Below are 16,615 nucleotides of genomic sequence, written 5' to 3'. Positions count from 1 at the left end.
AATGGATGGGAACCCAAGATATGTTTATTTTGGCCTCTTAAGATAATATGGAATAACAGACTAGAAGTATATATATTGAGCTAAATAATGTATATATATATATAAACAAATATAAGTATTTTCTACTTATCATTATGTCAATAATTCAAATAATAAGACAATAATCACATGACATACATGTCTAAGTATCAGTAAGCATTTCATTTTTTTTTTACCTTCTCAAACATTCACTCTTACAAATAAAGTACTAAAAGGTATTTAGAGAATGATAAAGACAAGGAACTGAATGTTTAAGAAGTACAACTCTACATAGTAAAAAAATACATAATATATAATGCTGTTTAAAAATAGGGTTAGGGTCTCAATTAGCACACTATTTGTTCAAAACATGACCAAATCTAATCTGAAATGTGGCTAATACTAAAAGAAAATCTTTTTTTTAATTTCTAGTTTTCTTATTAAAAAAAATTGTGGAAATGAGATCTTTAAAATTCATATTGGTTTGAAATTTTTGAACATTCTATTCTCATATATTTTTTTGGAATATTTTCCAAGCAATGTAAATTTAACATGTGCATTTCTTTTTCAAAGGGTTACATGTATTTGATATAGTATTCTTTTAGTAAAAAAAATGTCTAACTCCCAACTGTAACAGTGAATATATTACTGAATCACAAAAATTGCTTTTATAGCACCCTCTCAAAGTATTTTTTACATGAGTGTCAAAATAGACGATTTGCAAATAGAGGAACATTTTATCCTTCCCTCATCAGTTTGCCAAATGAGATACAAACTATCATTCCATACACAGTATACAAGTGATATATAAAAAATAAAGGTCAAGTACAAAGTCTTGGACCTTTCGTTTAGTTAACATTATAAACATTATTGCTTATTAGATTGTGGCTATATCTAGTCCAATACACTTCTAAAGGAATGATGTGTGAACAGTCCACTCTCCTCTGACAATCGCTGAGGTATATACTTTATATATTAGACTGCTGAGCCAGGAATGTTCTTATTCTCTGTAATAATTCTCTCTTTACATTATCTGGAACCAATGCTAAAAAATATTAAGTATTAAAACTAATTTTTAAAGTGTTTATGTTTAGGCTATGAGATCTTAATAAATTTAACTTGGTACCAGTTTTGGTGACTGGAAAATTTGATTTGTGAATATGTATTTCATTTAATATTTCCAAAGAAATTTTATGAATTCTGTTTTCATGCAGGGCCTTTTAGCATCATCATGGTAGCGTGATACTATATTGTTTGAATGTGATCCTATCTGAAATTATTTTCTTATAGATTGTGTTGTGTATGTGGTACTGAATATCACTTTTCATCTATAATAACTGTGAAAGGTTACATCAACATCTCAAACATATATATTTTCTACCTAAGACACAGTGGGAGGTTTACAGGTTGGACTAAACTACTTGTTTGATTATCCTATGATGCAGAGGCTGCATGTTATTGCTTATCATATGAATTGTAATAAATTGTTGTGAGAAGATAATTTGCAGGTTTCGCAATAACTTCAGTTTTTGTCTGTTGGCTTGTAGAGAAGAATTTTACAAGCCTGAAAGCAATTTTACAAACCTAGGCTGGTGGTCTTGTGGTTAAGCATGAAGACTTCAATTCAAAATTTGTTAATGATAAGTAGAATACTCACATCTTCCTTTGGGTGTTATTTCAGCCACTAAATCGTCTACTGTGATATGTTCTAATCCTTTCTGTTTTACCACCTCTATAATCAATAATTATGAAAATAAGAAAAAAGAAAAAGAGAAGAGTCAAAATTGTCAGTTGACAGTTGTTAGGGTTATTATTTTTTATCTTCAAATACTTTTTTTAAGTTTTCAAACAATCTAAACTTGAATGATAAATGATAACAATTTCAACATGGTTGAAATTGTAATCATTTATCAGAACTATAGTTGTATGTGTGAGTGTATGGGAGTGGGAGAGAAAGGCTTTTTATTTTCACTTTATGTGATTACATGCTTGTTATGAGCCCTATGATTAGGAAATAAAATATCTTTATCTTTATCTGTACTGTATACATGTATTCATATTCATTGGATGTACAAAATGTTGATATTATCATGATTATTGACAAATGTTCTTTCATACTACATGTTATATAAATAGTTAAATACCAACCAACCTTTACAATACTGTTTAAGTTGGTCTCTCCACCCACATTCAACAAGTCGGGTCCTCAGCAATTCTTTTAATCTATAATAGAAACAATATCACAATATACACTGTTACTTTAAACAATCTTTACCACACTGAAATTATACATGTATAACAGAACATCCGGAAAACATACATATGGCAACAAAGATGAATTTAGCAGTCATACCCAACTACAGTATGCTTATTAAATTGTGTATGTTTTAGGATAAAATATCTTTGCTGTGATAGTCCATAATTATTTCAATTGTGTTACAAATTTTGAATTCACATCACTTTATCAATTATGGTTATGTTTATCTTATCTAAATTATACTTTTTTTGATTATTTTACCACCATTTTTATAAGATAGCTTTTGTTTGATATTGCAATCTGAGCCTATAGCGCATTAGTGGTTAATGTATATAAATGACATGTATGGGGTTGTAAGAACTGTTCATTGCTGTCAAGGAACAGACGATATTTTTTAATTCAATTTAAGAATGAGACAATAGTTTTGGAAATATGTTATACACTGTCCTTGTAAGTTGTTACAATCACAACATTTTAAAGAAATGAGGTACATGCAGGCTTTACTTTTACACAAAACACCATGTTTTAGTCATTAATTAAAGAGAAATAACTCAATAGTGAGCTGTTACTCCTGTTTCCAGATGATTACAAATAAAATTATAGATAACATATTTTTAAATGAACGAAAGATGTATGTACACATGGGGTAGAGCATGGTTTAGTAGTTTTCATTTTTTAAATGAAAAGAAACTTTTCCATTTGCTTATGGTACTGACTTTTTCTGTACAATGTAATAAATGTGACTGATATAATATTATACCTTTCTCTTTCTCCTGTTTCCACCAACTTCTGGTTGATAGTTGCCCTCATCTGAGCATCCTTAATCTTTCTGTCACTACAATATACATGATAAGATCAATTGTTCTTTTATACATTGTACTTAACTGACTATAGCTGTATTGGACTAGCATAGATTCAAGGTAAGTTGTGTTGACCTCAAGACTCAAAAGGGCTGATCTTGACTCTTTACCACGGCCAATCCAGAAACAGCCAGTTTATCAAAAAATTGAATTTTTGTCTATTTATATAAAAACTTGAACACATATGTTAAAGCTGGTATAAAAAATCTGATCTTTTCCCATTTACAAAGAAAATAACATTGTTCCAGCTAGGATTTTAAAAGAGCAGGGACCTTTAAAGGCCTTAGGTATGCTACAAGTGTAGGCTGTTATTGCAAGATTTGACTGATGTGATTGTTAGTTTAAACAGTATTTATTAATGAAAAATTACAAGATATATATTACAATGTTACATAACGTTCAAATATGGGATGTGATTGTTAGAACAAGGATTTAGATTAAATGTGACGAAAAAAGGTTTGTATGACGAAACTACGTCAAACAAGCTGCAAATCATAGACTTTCAGAAATTTTGAAATTAAACTGAACTACTCTAAGGGGGAAAATAATTGACAAAACTACTTAAACATAAATGGATATACCAGCTGCAAATTGTGGTTTTTCAAGAAATATTGAAATTGAAATGTTGACTGACTAATTAACCAATACTGGGAAAATAATTATTATGGTCAATTATCATGATTATGAGGTTTATTAATTAACAGATAAGTTATAAACATATTAACCTGCTGTAAATGTTAATTAGCAGAGGAATGTAAACTTGTCAGAAACATAAAGACAGGTACTGGTACAATTATATCTTTTTCATCAGTATAGTGCATTACAGGTATGGACTTGCGAAAAAGTGCACAGTGTAGCAGTCGGAAAAGCCAAGGCTAACTGCCCTGTGAAAACAATCAAGCTGGAACACTGAATATCCTATCTAACAATGATAACAGCATTTTTCTGTATTGGACTACGTTGAAAAGCAGTTTGATTACCCACAGGAAATAAATTTCAAATGTTTTGTAAATATTCATTTATATTTCGGAAACATAAATCTATTGAATAGTACAGACTTTTGAGCATATGATGTACCTGGCATACTACACAGTTTTACCACAACTTGACACAAGAGTATACACCTTCTCGCTAATCGAATCCGGGTCCGTCCGCCCTGATTTCTGTTCGCCCTAGTTACTGTTCGCCCTAGTTCCGCTTCGCCCTGATACCTGTTCGCCCTGATTTTTATTTTTTATTATAGTGTTGTGTTGTGTGTATTTAATTGAATATGTTGAAGTCAGTTTACAATTTGGCCGAATATTTACGAACTATTGAGAACCAAGTTAGTATCTGTATGTAATTAAATTACTAGGAAATCACTATCACACATCCTTAAAGTGTTAATCGATCTAAAATTCTTTACTGCAGCGGCTGAACGTTGTCTAGTGGGTTGTCGGACGGCTTGTACAGTTTGACAATAACTTTGTAAAAATTTTATTTGAGAAAAATGTTATTTTCATTATTAATCCATCAAAGACAATTCATATAACAATCAGTGATATCAAAGATTTCAAATTATCAGATATCAAAATTCAATCAACAGTAATTAAAAGTAATTATAAAATAAAGTGTAACAATTAATGCAGCCAAGAATTTTTTTTCATAAATATTCTGTATTTAACTTTTAATAGATATACATAAATTTTAATATAAATAAATATATATTTTTTTCATTAATGTAAGGTATACATTGTACATATCATAATTGGCCATTTCAGCATCTAATGCACCCTGGGTAATATTTACAAAAGCCTACACCAAAGCGTTTTGATTAGTTTAAAACGTTATAAACAATGGAAATTCAACCAATGACGTAACGTTATTTTCACTTTGGGGTACGAACAATGAAATTACCCATGATACTTTAGATTCTGAAATGGCCAATTGAAACTCAGGGCGAATGGATTACGAGGGCGAACAAACTCAGTGTGAACGAACCTAGGGCGAACGTGTAATCAGGCCGCTTGAACTTTTGACGCAAACAACAATCACTTTTCCATTGTGTCGTCAGATATTTTGTTTTATGACGTCAAAATTTTACGGGAACCTGTGTGATACCCAGTAATTGCGGACATTAGCGATAATTTGTATTATAAACTGCCTTTCTGCCTTCTGTTGAAAAATCGTATCCTTCTTTTTTATAAATGAAGTTTTAACTACGTACATTACTCATTAGACAAATGTTCGTGGTTTAAACCCTTACTTGCGATTTTTAAACTTGTCAGTGAGTGTGTGTTTGTTCATTTGTAGCCTCATGTCAATAATAAAAGAATAAACTTACTCTCCAATGCCAGCCATGTTTCTCAAAAAAATATTTCAACGACCTGGTCGACGTTTGTTAGACGCTTGCAGAAATGGTGCGTTTTATTTTGTCTTCGTTCATCCCCACTAAGGTTAATAAATCGGATCCTTTCAAGGAGCACCGCATTAACACTTTTCACTACTTTAAAATAAAACTTTACCTATAAACACTCACTGTAACTTTCAATTTCTTATGGTCAATTTTTATAGATAAACCGGATTCTTTCCCTTCTTATCATTATAAACAAGAGGCTATAAAGAGCCAGTCAACACATAGGTCTATATATATAGTTTATGATTAAAATCTGTTTTTGTTGAACTTGTAATGTTGACCAATTTTCTGTAACTGTTTCACTCTATGGTCTTACAGTTTTTGCCCAAAACACAAGGGCATTTGTCTTTATATGGCTTATTGTTTATCTCTGATTCCATGTTGTTAAAGGGAGGAGATTCTTCAAAACTTATCAAAGTGCTTGTGAGAACTGAAGGGGTAAAGAATACATTCGGTTTTCGTTGTGAGCCTAAAATTAAAAAGAAAAGCACTGTAGTATTAAATTTAGGCAACATGTAGAATTGTGAATGATGGACCTAAAGGTATTAATTAATAGACCACTTTCGAGTTCATCCGTCACCGGAAAAAACTCGTCAATTATACGCGCCTTTATGACGTCATTTACCAGATAGAGGGGGTCGCTTGTATCCCTGCACTATTTACGTTCATCAAGCGTCTTGGTGATCGTCATTGTGCAGGATAAACTAGAAATAATGGTTGTTCTGTAGGTACTTAATGACAATTCCCTAATGACATCAATGCTGATTGTCAATTTTGAGAATTCAATTTGTCGTATAATTCGTACAATATAGAATTATAGTTTTCCAACCACTCGCTCAACATTGGAATGGAAGTGCCCTAAACGCACAAATGACGTTCACTAAAACCAGAGTTTTTGACGGAAATGCATCGAACTCGAAAGTTGTCTATTGGTTCCAGCTTATGGAACATAAGTTTCAAATTTTATCTTTTTTCTAAGTAACAGTCCACAGACACACAATTGTACGACATTTGGTCTCCGGAAATATGCTCAAAACTGTCTTTTCTTTAAAATAATCAAGTCACATATCTCTTGGTGCATTGTGGGAAAATATGATCCAGTGAAGATTTACTATAAGAGATGAACTACAATTTTAAGTCCCATAATTCTGGAACAATCAATCTGCAAATTACCGTCCTTGAAAGATACCTTCCTATTAACATAACAAACATTGTCTGAACATTTTTGTAAACTTTTTTTAATGTTTATAACTTCAGTATCTTAATATTGTAGGGTAGGAAATCTGTTTTCTCGTTGTACATTTTGTTATGTTCCAATTTCCATAGCTTACTATACAATATACATTGCTATACAGATTGGGATTTGCTCATTGTTAAAGGCCATGCAGTGAACTATAGTAGCTTATTACAGCCACACCATTTAATCTCTGGTGGATAGTTGCTGATTGGCAATCACATTATTTTCATATTAAATGAAAGAATGAACAGACACACAAACAAACAAACAACAGTGATGTCACTAAACCATTTTAACTTCTGTTTTCCACAAGAATATGAAAATGATAATAAATCCTTCATTCTTCAATCTCTTTCAGTCTTTGAAAATTAATATATAAAAGTAATTGATTGATGCTTGCTTAAAGTCCTAAAGAAAATGAAGTAATGTTAAACAAGAATGTGTCCATAGTACATGGATGCCCCACTCACACTATCATTTACAATGTTAAGTGAACCGTGAAATTGGGGTCAAAACTCTAATTTGGCATTAAACTTAGAAAGATCATATCATAAGGAACATGTGCACCAAGTTTCAAGTTTAAAAGACTTTAACCTGAAGCAGGACAGACTGTCTAACGGACAGACAGATGGACGGACAAACAATCGAACGGACGCACAGACCCAAAAACATAATGCCCATTAATGGGCCATAAAAAAAAAATAAAAAATTGAACAACAAATTCAAATATTTCCCATCTTTAATTAATATCAATCAGTTTGATTGGATTAAAATTTGAACAAGTAATAACAAAACAGAACATTGCAGTCAAATGCTGCCTTCCGTGGTAAAATCAAAATGATAACTAAACATAGAACTGTCAGGCAATATAATAACAATGTTTCAAAAATCAAATACTGTGAAAGTACTTTAATTCGTGGGTATCAATTTTCGTGGTTTGAGCAATATTTACATGTTCGTGGGTTTTTAAATTCGTGGATTTTAGTTTTCTAAAAAAAAAAATATTGAAAAATTAAAGCTTTTAGAAAGAAGGTTACAAATAGTCTGGATTGAGGGTAATTGCAAAGTAAACATAGACCCGTGTAAATCGTAGTGATAACACTAATTAACCCATGGTAAAGTGAGACCATCAAAGGTGTTAATTAGGCCATAAACATGTCACCTAAAGAAAACAGTGACATAAACAAATGCTATAAACATATCTTGAGTTGTCAAATAATTCTTACCAAAATCAAGCCCAGCATGAAATTATTATTTCCCATATGTACGAGAATTATGAGAATTAAAATGAACACTTTATCATACTAGCATATCAATACCGGAAATCTGACTTTCATCGATCAAAAATATTTTTTATGAGAATTAAAAGATCAAAAGTTGTACAATTTAGGTTATAAAAGATTAAATGGGTATAATCCTGCATGCAATTGTAGTTCTGTGACTGCTATTAAAGTATTCTTAGATTTTGCGTTATTTAATATATTATCTAGATCATATCAGTAGTCAAACCTACCGATGGGGATCTTTCCATGTCTCGATTTGGACAATGGTTGTTTTATTTCGTTGGACACTTAAATTCGTGGATAGAGTCATCCACGAAAACCACGAAAATTGGTACCCCACGAATAAAAGTACTTTCACAGTAGTTTTAAATATATTAAAAAAAAACAAAAAAAACATCTGATCATAGCTAGCTTTTTTCTCTTTAAAAATCTAGGATGGAGATTAATTTACAGTTTATACACTTATAATTTCTAGAGATATTGTTAATTCTGTTGACACACAATGATAACACAAAGAACACAGACTTACAAAAAAATAAAAAAATTGTACAACTGTTTCAATTTTTTTTAAATTTCAAATGATCGAAAACTAAACATATTGTTCTAAATGTCTATAATCCTTTTTTTAATTAAATGAAAAAGTTGTTTCTTTATTTCTAACTTTCTTTTTTCATAGATAATATCACATTTGAAACAAAAAAGAAAATGAATGAGTTCCACATTGTTTTAATAGTTCTAGCTTGCTATGACGCTCACACACCCTTTATAAATATCAAAATTGTTGTAAGATAATACTGCTTTCTTTTGTAAATGTAACAAGCCAAAAACTTATATTAACTCATATATTAAATTCTTATCATATAATTAGTGTACAGCACATACTGCAATTATTAAATAATCTTACTATTTTGATCCATCAATCATCCCAAATGCATAAAAAAAATACATGCAATATTTTTATTTTATTTACAACACAAATTACCTCCCCTTGTTAAAATATTCTTTACAGTAAACTGCTGCATGCACTCTAACATGTATATATGCATGTGTTAGAATACAATTTCTACATGCAGGGAACAAAATGATTGTTCATGCATCATTTATTACCAATTTTTTGCAATGTTTTTACACCATATTCTGATTCTCATAAACCATGAAGAATTAATTCTGGTTCATCCAAATACCAAGACATACCATTTTTAACTTTACAAAAGTTGCATTATATAACATTTCTCGTACACAAATATATAAACAAAAACTTAACAATATCAATGATCCATGACAATGAGGTCAAAGTCAGATGAACCTTGTCAGATGGACATAGCCAGTCAAGGTCATTAAAAACTTCCATTTGTGAGATGGACATATACACCTTAGAATCATTCTATACACAAAACATTGCGAGTCTATTAATAACATATTGCAAACAGTGTCTGAAAAACAGACATAATATTGAAACTTAAGGTGGTATGGGAGTCTAAAATAAAAATGATAGAATTTGTTCATACTTTGCCAAAATGTAATATCTATTGATATATGTTCCAAAATATAATAAAAATGATAGGTCACCGTGCATGTTCTCAAGTTACGGGTTGTGACAAAATGACATATTTTGTATGGATTATACAGGAAAAAACACCATTTTGTGATTAGAAACTAAACTAAATAATAGAATTGTAAAATAAATCAGGTAAAGATAGCTTTCAGACAATGCTTTGAGTATATCAAAAGAAAAGAAAGGGTCACCGTACATTTTTTTCTGGATAAAATACAAAATAGGAAAATTCTATGTAGATTTCTTCAGAAAATGCACTGTTTTAGAGTTATCTCCCCTTAAAATGCCAATTTAAAAAATTTAAAAACAACCAAAAATAATCTACACTTTTAAAAATATTAATATTTATAAGTTATATTCTTATAAATTGTTTCTTTATGAAAACTCACATTAAATATCTGCATTCTGCATCAAAGTTTGTTAACTTGATAGAAAATCTGGACCTTAGATTCTGTTGTCTTTCAATCCAAGATGGCGGAAAACACCCATACCACCTTAACAATGTTAACAATGACCAATTAACCATAAAAAATAGGTCAAGGTCAGATGATACCTGCCAGGCTGACCTGTACACCTTACTTTCATTGCATACAATAAAAATAATTGACCTACATGTGTCTCTTGCAGAATGTCTCCTTTGCAATCATAGCACATGAAGGACATGTCGACCTTGAAAAGATTTCATATACATGTACTATGACCTTCATTTCAGCTAATACAAAAATAAGCTTATTTTCTGATACATTTTATTTATCCCATTGCTGCCCTATATGCTTTTTTTTTCAGAAATACCAATCTTTAAATAACAAGTAATTCAACAAAAATATAATAATTTAAATAATACTGGCCATTGAAACACGCTAGTTCTCAAATATTTCTCTTAAAAGAAAATGACATCTGAAAAGTACAAAACAAAGTTGCATGATATGCCTTACAAACAATGACAGAGTATAACACAATTCATGTTCATGATATTAGACACTGATGAAAATTTCCCTGCTCAAAGGCTAGCTATAGGGTACAAGAAAATTTCTGTCAAACAATGCTGCTAGACAGATCTGAAAGTTTGAATTAAATTTAATATTGTTCCTGCTGATATCTTTTTCATTCATGCCAACTAATTCTATCATCATGACAAGTATAAAAGTAACATACAAATAAATCATTTTAATAAACGTTAACACCAGGCCCATAGCCAGGAATTTCCAAGGGGGGTATTTGGACTCATGAACTTGACTTTAACAGTCACAATTTGGACAGAACCTTGACTTTAACAGTGCTAATTTGGTTTCAAGGGGCTACGGGTATGAACACCGACATTACTGAAGATCACATGTCAATGGATGTACAATGTAATCTAAAAATAATAAGATATAAGATATAAACAAATGCTTTGGTAAACATGGTAAAAACAATTAATTGTGCCTCTGTTATAATACAATGTAAACAAAGGCTCTGGTAAACAAGGTTAAGAAACAACATAACAAATATTAAACTTTATATACTATTACTTGTGCCACTGTTATAATACATATATAAACAAATGCTCTGGTAAACAAGGTTAAGAAACAACATAACAAACATTAAACTTTATATACTATTACTTGTGCCACTGTTATAATACATATATAAACAAATGCTCTGGTAAACAAGGTTAAGAAACAACATAACAAATATTAAACTTTATATACTATTACTTGTGCCACTGTTATAATACATATATAAACAAATGCTCTGGTAAACAAGGTTAAGAAACAACATAACAAATATTAAACTTTATATACTATTACTTGTGCCACTGTTATAATACATATATAAACAAATGCTCTGGTAAACAAGGTTAAGAAACAATGTAACAAAAATATCAAACTTCAAATTATTACTTGGGCCACTGTTATTATACAAATTTGGCAACTTACAGTAACACATGGTAACATCCTCAAAAAGAATAAAAACATTAATCAAACTGAACAGTTTTGTTAACATAACTTTGCCTTAAACCACTAATTGTTCTCATGTAACTAGAGAACTGAAAGGCCTGATAATTATTTTGATTTTAAATTCGTTATGATCTTCACCTAAAAGGAATGGAGACTGTTTAGATTCAAGGTCACTAAAAGCCACAAGGTCATTAACATGATGGATTACATGTTCTGAAGTGAAAAGACATGTTTTTGTTATTGCCTTTACAACATATTCAACACCATTCTGAAGGCCATAAACTAAGACGGTCACTTTCACAGATCTGCAATCTGATGAATTTGACGAAATAGCCAGACGGACTCTTTCATAAATCACCTCATCAATACTATGGTTACCATAGTGACCTATCATCATGCAACCACGAAATAAAACACCCCTGGGATAAAGATCAATATGCCAATCCCAGCTTTCATCACTTTCAGCATTAAAAGAACATGGTGTAGAGTAGAATGCTCCCAAAATTTCCCCTGGTTGTACCTCATTAACATTTGGTACGCTTATTTCAGTACACCATGCATCACAAGTATATATCCTTGGGGAAGTATTGCTCTGTGTTGTTTTAATCAATGTCGAGACAGATGATGTTAAATTTTGGTATTGCTCGCTTTTGGTTTCTGGAAAGCAGCTAACTCCCGTTACTTTATGTAAATATTCAGCTATCTGCCTCGTACCACTCTGAAATAATAACAGATCTTCCCTCGACATAAGACATTGCCTTATTGATGAAACTATTTGCATCAACAAGCTCAGGTTTTCAGGTAAATAAGTCTCTGGTTTAATGGAAGGTAGAATGTTTTTCTCAACCCATTTCATGGCATACTGGTAAAGGAATATTTCACTTGTTATTACAATGTCTGATGATTTCAAAAACTTCAATAACAAATCAGAAGATATTGTTAAAAATTCATCGGTTTCCATCACATACTGAAAATTTGCTGTGATATAACTTTCACATACTTTCTCCAAGTTTCTATGGTTACACATGACAGAGTAATTCAGCCAAGATAACACACAACTTTCTGTCCTTGGTACAATTAAATGATTACACATGTATTCTACACAAACGGCTGATAAGTCACTAATATTATATTTATCGGCCAGAATGATTACAGGTAAAACGCTTGTATGACTCAGATGAACCTTTCCTGTGTACAAATACTGTAGAAAATCTTCAAAAACAAGTCCACAATGAGGTTCCTCTTCCAAATAAATTTTATCAGTATATGCTTCTGGCCAAGTAGGATTTGTTAACATTGTCTTAAAAACATCACTACTTATACTCAATATTAATTTATGGGCAAAATATGATTTCTGTCCGACAATAAGCTGCAAGTCACTTAACACAGGATCACAGTATAGTTGGTAGAGACGTTGAATGGTAGACGTGGAATTGTCAACTTGGTGTCCAAAATCCTCCAAATCTAATCGTGGAACCTTAATAGAACCCATTGTCTCTAGTTACTTCATTCAATCTGGAAATAAAAAATGTCCAATTATAATCATGGAACCTAATACATGTAATATAACCCATTGTCTCTAGTTAATGTACTTAAATGTCATTCAATCTGGAAATAAAAAATGAAAGTGGCTGAAAGATTTTTTAAAAACATGCTTTCTTGTGTTGCTACACAATTTCCCCAGGTTAGAGGGTTGAGACATATTTAACCCAGTCACATTCTATTGATCACTGTCACAAGCCTTATCCCTGCTTGTCTTAGGTTGTTGTCTGTAATATTTGTTTTTATGTATTGATTTATCATAAATCAGGCCTAGGCCATTTATTGTTTTGTTGCAATTGTTTTACATTTTTTCATTTCTGCACCTAAAGCATGTAAAGTATCTAATAGCTTAAACAATGTTTGAACATAAAGAACTCTGTCTACAAGTTTAGGCTCTTAGCATTGTGTTTGAGGTTCCTTAAATTTTCATGAGGTAACCTTTGAGTTAGAATATGGAAAAGAAAATAGAACAAATGGGTAGATGGATGGAGAGACAGACAGAAAGTCAAGGTAAACACTTTAAAAGAGATTCCTACTGGACATGATGGAGTACCTCATGACAAATACAGGGAAAATGTAATTTTTTGTTGCAGGATAATAAGATGTACATTTTTTTAATGAAGATAAAAATATCGACTGATTTTGACTAATTACAGTTAAGTTCTTTCCAAAACTAATGGTAACACATAATTATTTGAGACCTCTGAAGAATAATGACAAGGAAATTTCAACAAATCAGGTTTAAATTTCAACCAATTTGACACTTTTAAAGAGGATCGTAATGGGAATATCTTCATGTTCATGACGAATAAAGGTTTAATTTCTTGTCAACAGTTTATATTTTAAGTGCATGATGATAAAATGTACACTTTCTTTGAGATGATAAAAAATTTGATTGACTTTGACAAATCATGTGTAATTTTTTCCAAAAATATCTGTAATTTTACCGTTCAAGTATTAATTTGACAAACTATGATACAGATATTTTGATGAATCACCGATCACAGTAACATATTAATCAGTTTGAAGCTAACGGTAGTGGAAAATTACTGTTTGACACATGAAATAAGGGGGGTTCCTACCATCACTCAAGGTAGACATACATGACAGTTAAAATTTAGCTGCAAAGATCATTCCTTCCCTCACTTGATTAAGGGCATACGATACAGTTTTGATCCCGTATTTACAAGTTGATGAAAATTTGCATATAGGGTATTTTTTACCTGATTAAATCAAATATGTAATAAAAAATATACCTTCATGTGCTACTTTTTAAGTTAAATGAGGTCGAAATTTTGTATATTTGCTCAAAATTCGGATTTGTGGCCGTATTTTTCCTTTCGAAAGAAAACCATAACTTTTTTGTTTTTGAACACAAATTGTTTTTTGTTAAATAATTTGTAATTTCTGTATTGTATAAGAATTCTAAAAATTTATGCATTTTTTGTTCAGAAATGACTCATATTTATTAAATGGTCAAGAATTGAGAAAAAAACGTCATTTTTTGCTGTATTTTTTTTAAATTAAAAAAATTGCACTATTTACAGCTTTATAAAATTTGGTCCACATAATCTCCCTGCAAAATGAAACAAAATGTCGTTTTAAAAAATGGGGGTCCATGCACTCTTTTTCAAATTAAATCAGTTTGAATGATAAAAATCAGTCGAAAAATGCATCTTTTCCCGATATGTCACAGTTTGACGTCGCGAAAATAACATTTTACATTAACAACGTCATTACCTCCCCTGTAACTGTATCGTATGCCCTTAACCCACCCACACACACACATTTTGTATGTGATATTGGCATCAAAAAGAAGGCATAGTGTTGTATCTATTTTATTATTCTTGCTTTATTTGACTGCACTTCAACATAGTCAACAGGTCAAAGGATGGCTGTTACAGGGATCTCCATGGATGAAAATTGAACGATGGAGGAACTTTCACCACTACAAACCGTGTCTACGCTGTACAGTGTAGCGCGATCGGAAGTATTTTATCCCTCCATACAAGGAATGGTGAACATGCTAATTCATTGCTTATTTAAATTATATTTATTTGAATTTTCATTATACTATGAGAATTAGAAGTATCAATATTTTCATTTATTGCCGTTTTTAACCATTCAAATGCCAAGTCTTCATGGTCCCCTCTTAGTCGAGAATGACCAAAAGCTGTCATGAAAGTCATGTAGATTTCTTGTATTTTTGGTAATTGGTATGAGGGTTAAAAATCATATGATGTGGAGCTTATTTTTCATGGACACTGTCAAATTCAGAACCCATTACCGGTATGGCTGATTTGCAGCAACAACAAAACGATTCGTACGGGTTATGTAAAAGGTTAAAGAGATTTGTAAAGCAAACATTGACAAATGAACAGGTTTTTAATGACTTTATCTGGCAAATTGATGCTGTGCAACATGCATCTTTCGAGTCTGAATAGAAAACCGGAAACGCGGATGTATCAATTTGATTGTAATTTACGAATTGAATTCGGAATTACGATACGATATTTCTTTACAGGAAATATTTAAGTTTTTACTTTTAAACTTTTAAAGTAATTCTAAAATATCGTTACATCAGTACTCGAGTTATTTGCGATGAAATAATATTTACTGTTTTGCGTCTTATTTTGTACTTCTTAAGAAAAGGGGGATGCTGATTGCGTAAGTCAAAATAAAGCATGTGTTCGACTTGTTAAACTGTTTTCTTTGCAACTGGATTATTAATTTATTTATTTAATCTAAATTATCATAATCATTTGCTGAAACTTAGTTGATTAATTCGACAAATGGATCGTCTATCCTCAGATAGTATTCTGTCTGGTTTGTTGATCTACCTGTATACAAGCTCAGGTACAAGTGATTAGCGATCTTAATCCGGATATCCCTCAGGCGTTAGAACTGTATTGGATTATAACATAAAAAGCCTAAATGTTATGCAATTACATGCATTTGATTATAATTGATAAAAAATGGCGTCGGGCTACAAAAAACGATAAAGTTTTGAACGATGGCGCAAGACAATTTAACGATGGCGCAAGACAATTTAACGATGGCGCAAGACATTTGAACGATGGCGGGGCACCATCGTTAAACAGGCCATGGAGATCCCTGTGTTACATACGTGTACCTATCAGTCACAGTGTCAGTGTCTGCTGCTTTATAGTACAAAATATCATGTTTTGTAAATGATCAATGCAAGCTGGGGGGGGGGGGGGGGGGTAGTGCATACGTAATGGCATGTGTTATTGTAATGACAGGTAAAAATTAAAACTATTTAAAGATCTGAAATTTTATAATACCTGTCAGAATAAATACCATTAACCCGTATGGTCTGTTGACATGCTGGCAAATCGTATCTGTTATAGAATTAAACGCTTGAAGGATGAAGAAATTGTTGCGTTCGAAAAATTTATTCAGTATGTCTTAACATCTCCGATCCTTGAAAAATGTTCCTGCAATTCCTAAGCAATAGTTTTTGGATATTTTAACCGTCAACAAAATTTATTTTTCGCTTAGATTTAT

At 31.3% G+C, this 16,615-nt stretch overlaps 2 protein-coding genes across 3 annotated transcripts; both read right to left on the bottom strand.

Moving 5' to 3' along the window:
• Nucleotides 1–458: 458 nt before the first annotated feature.
• On the bottom strand, nucleotides 459–5,574 carry LOC139525479 (transcription and mRNA export factor ENY2). The gene is made up of 5 exons (XM_071320852.1): nucleotides 5,459–5,574; nucleotides 3,036–3,110; nucleotides 2,171–2,241; nucleotides 1,676–1,750; nucleotides 459–1,063 (listed from the first exon to the last, which is right to left on the bottom strand). The coding sequence occupies exons 1-5, from the start codon at nucleotides 5,473–5,475 to the stop codon at nucleotides 987–989; spliced, it is 315 nt and encodes a 104-aa protein (XP_071176953.1). The 5' UTR covers nucleotides 5,476–5,574; the 3' UTR covers nucleotides 459–986.
• A 5,617-nt stretch (nucleotides 5,575–11,191) lies between these two features.
• LOC139525470 (BTB/POZ domain-containing protein 17-like) lies at nucleotides 11,192–16,481 on the bottom strand. Of its 2 annotated transcripts, none has more exons than XM_071320824.1 (2): nucleotides 16,393–16,481; nucleotides 11,192–13,060 (listed from the first exon to the last, which is right to left on the bottom strand). In XM_071320824.1, exon 2 carries the CDS (start codon nucleotides 13,035–13,037, stop codon nucleotides 11,619–11,621), a length of 1,419 nt encoding a protein of 472 aa, XP_071176925.1. In that variant the 5' UTR covers nucleotides 13,038–13,060; nucleotides 16,393–16,481; the 3' UTR covers nucleotides 11,192–11,618. The 2 variants fall into 2 exon arrangements, with proteins under 2 accessions (XP_071176925.1, XP_071176926.1); XM_071320825.1 differs by having other exon boundaries at nucleotides 16,409–16,461.
• Nucleotides 16,482–16,615: the final 134 nt, after the last annotated feature.

Source organism: Mytilus edulis, chromosome 5 (genome assembly GCF_963676685.1).
Source record: "Mytilus edulis chromosome 5, xbMytEdul2.2, whole genome shotgun sequence".
NCBI lineage: Eukaryota > Metazoa > Mollusca > Bivalvia > Mytilida > Mytilidae > Mytilus > Mytilus edulis.
The sequence above is the reverse complement of the archived record's forward strand: the minus strand, read 5'-3'. Positions and strand labels throughout refer to the sequence as shown.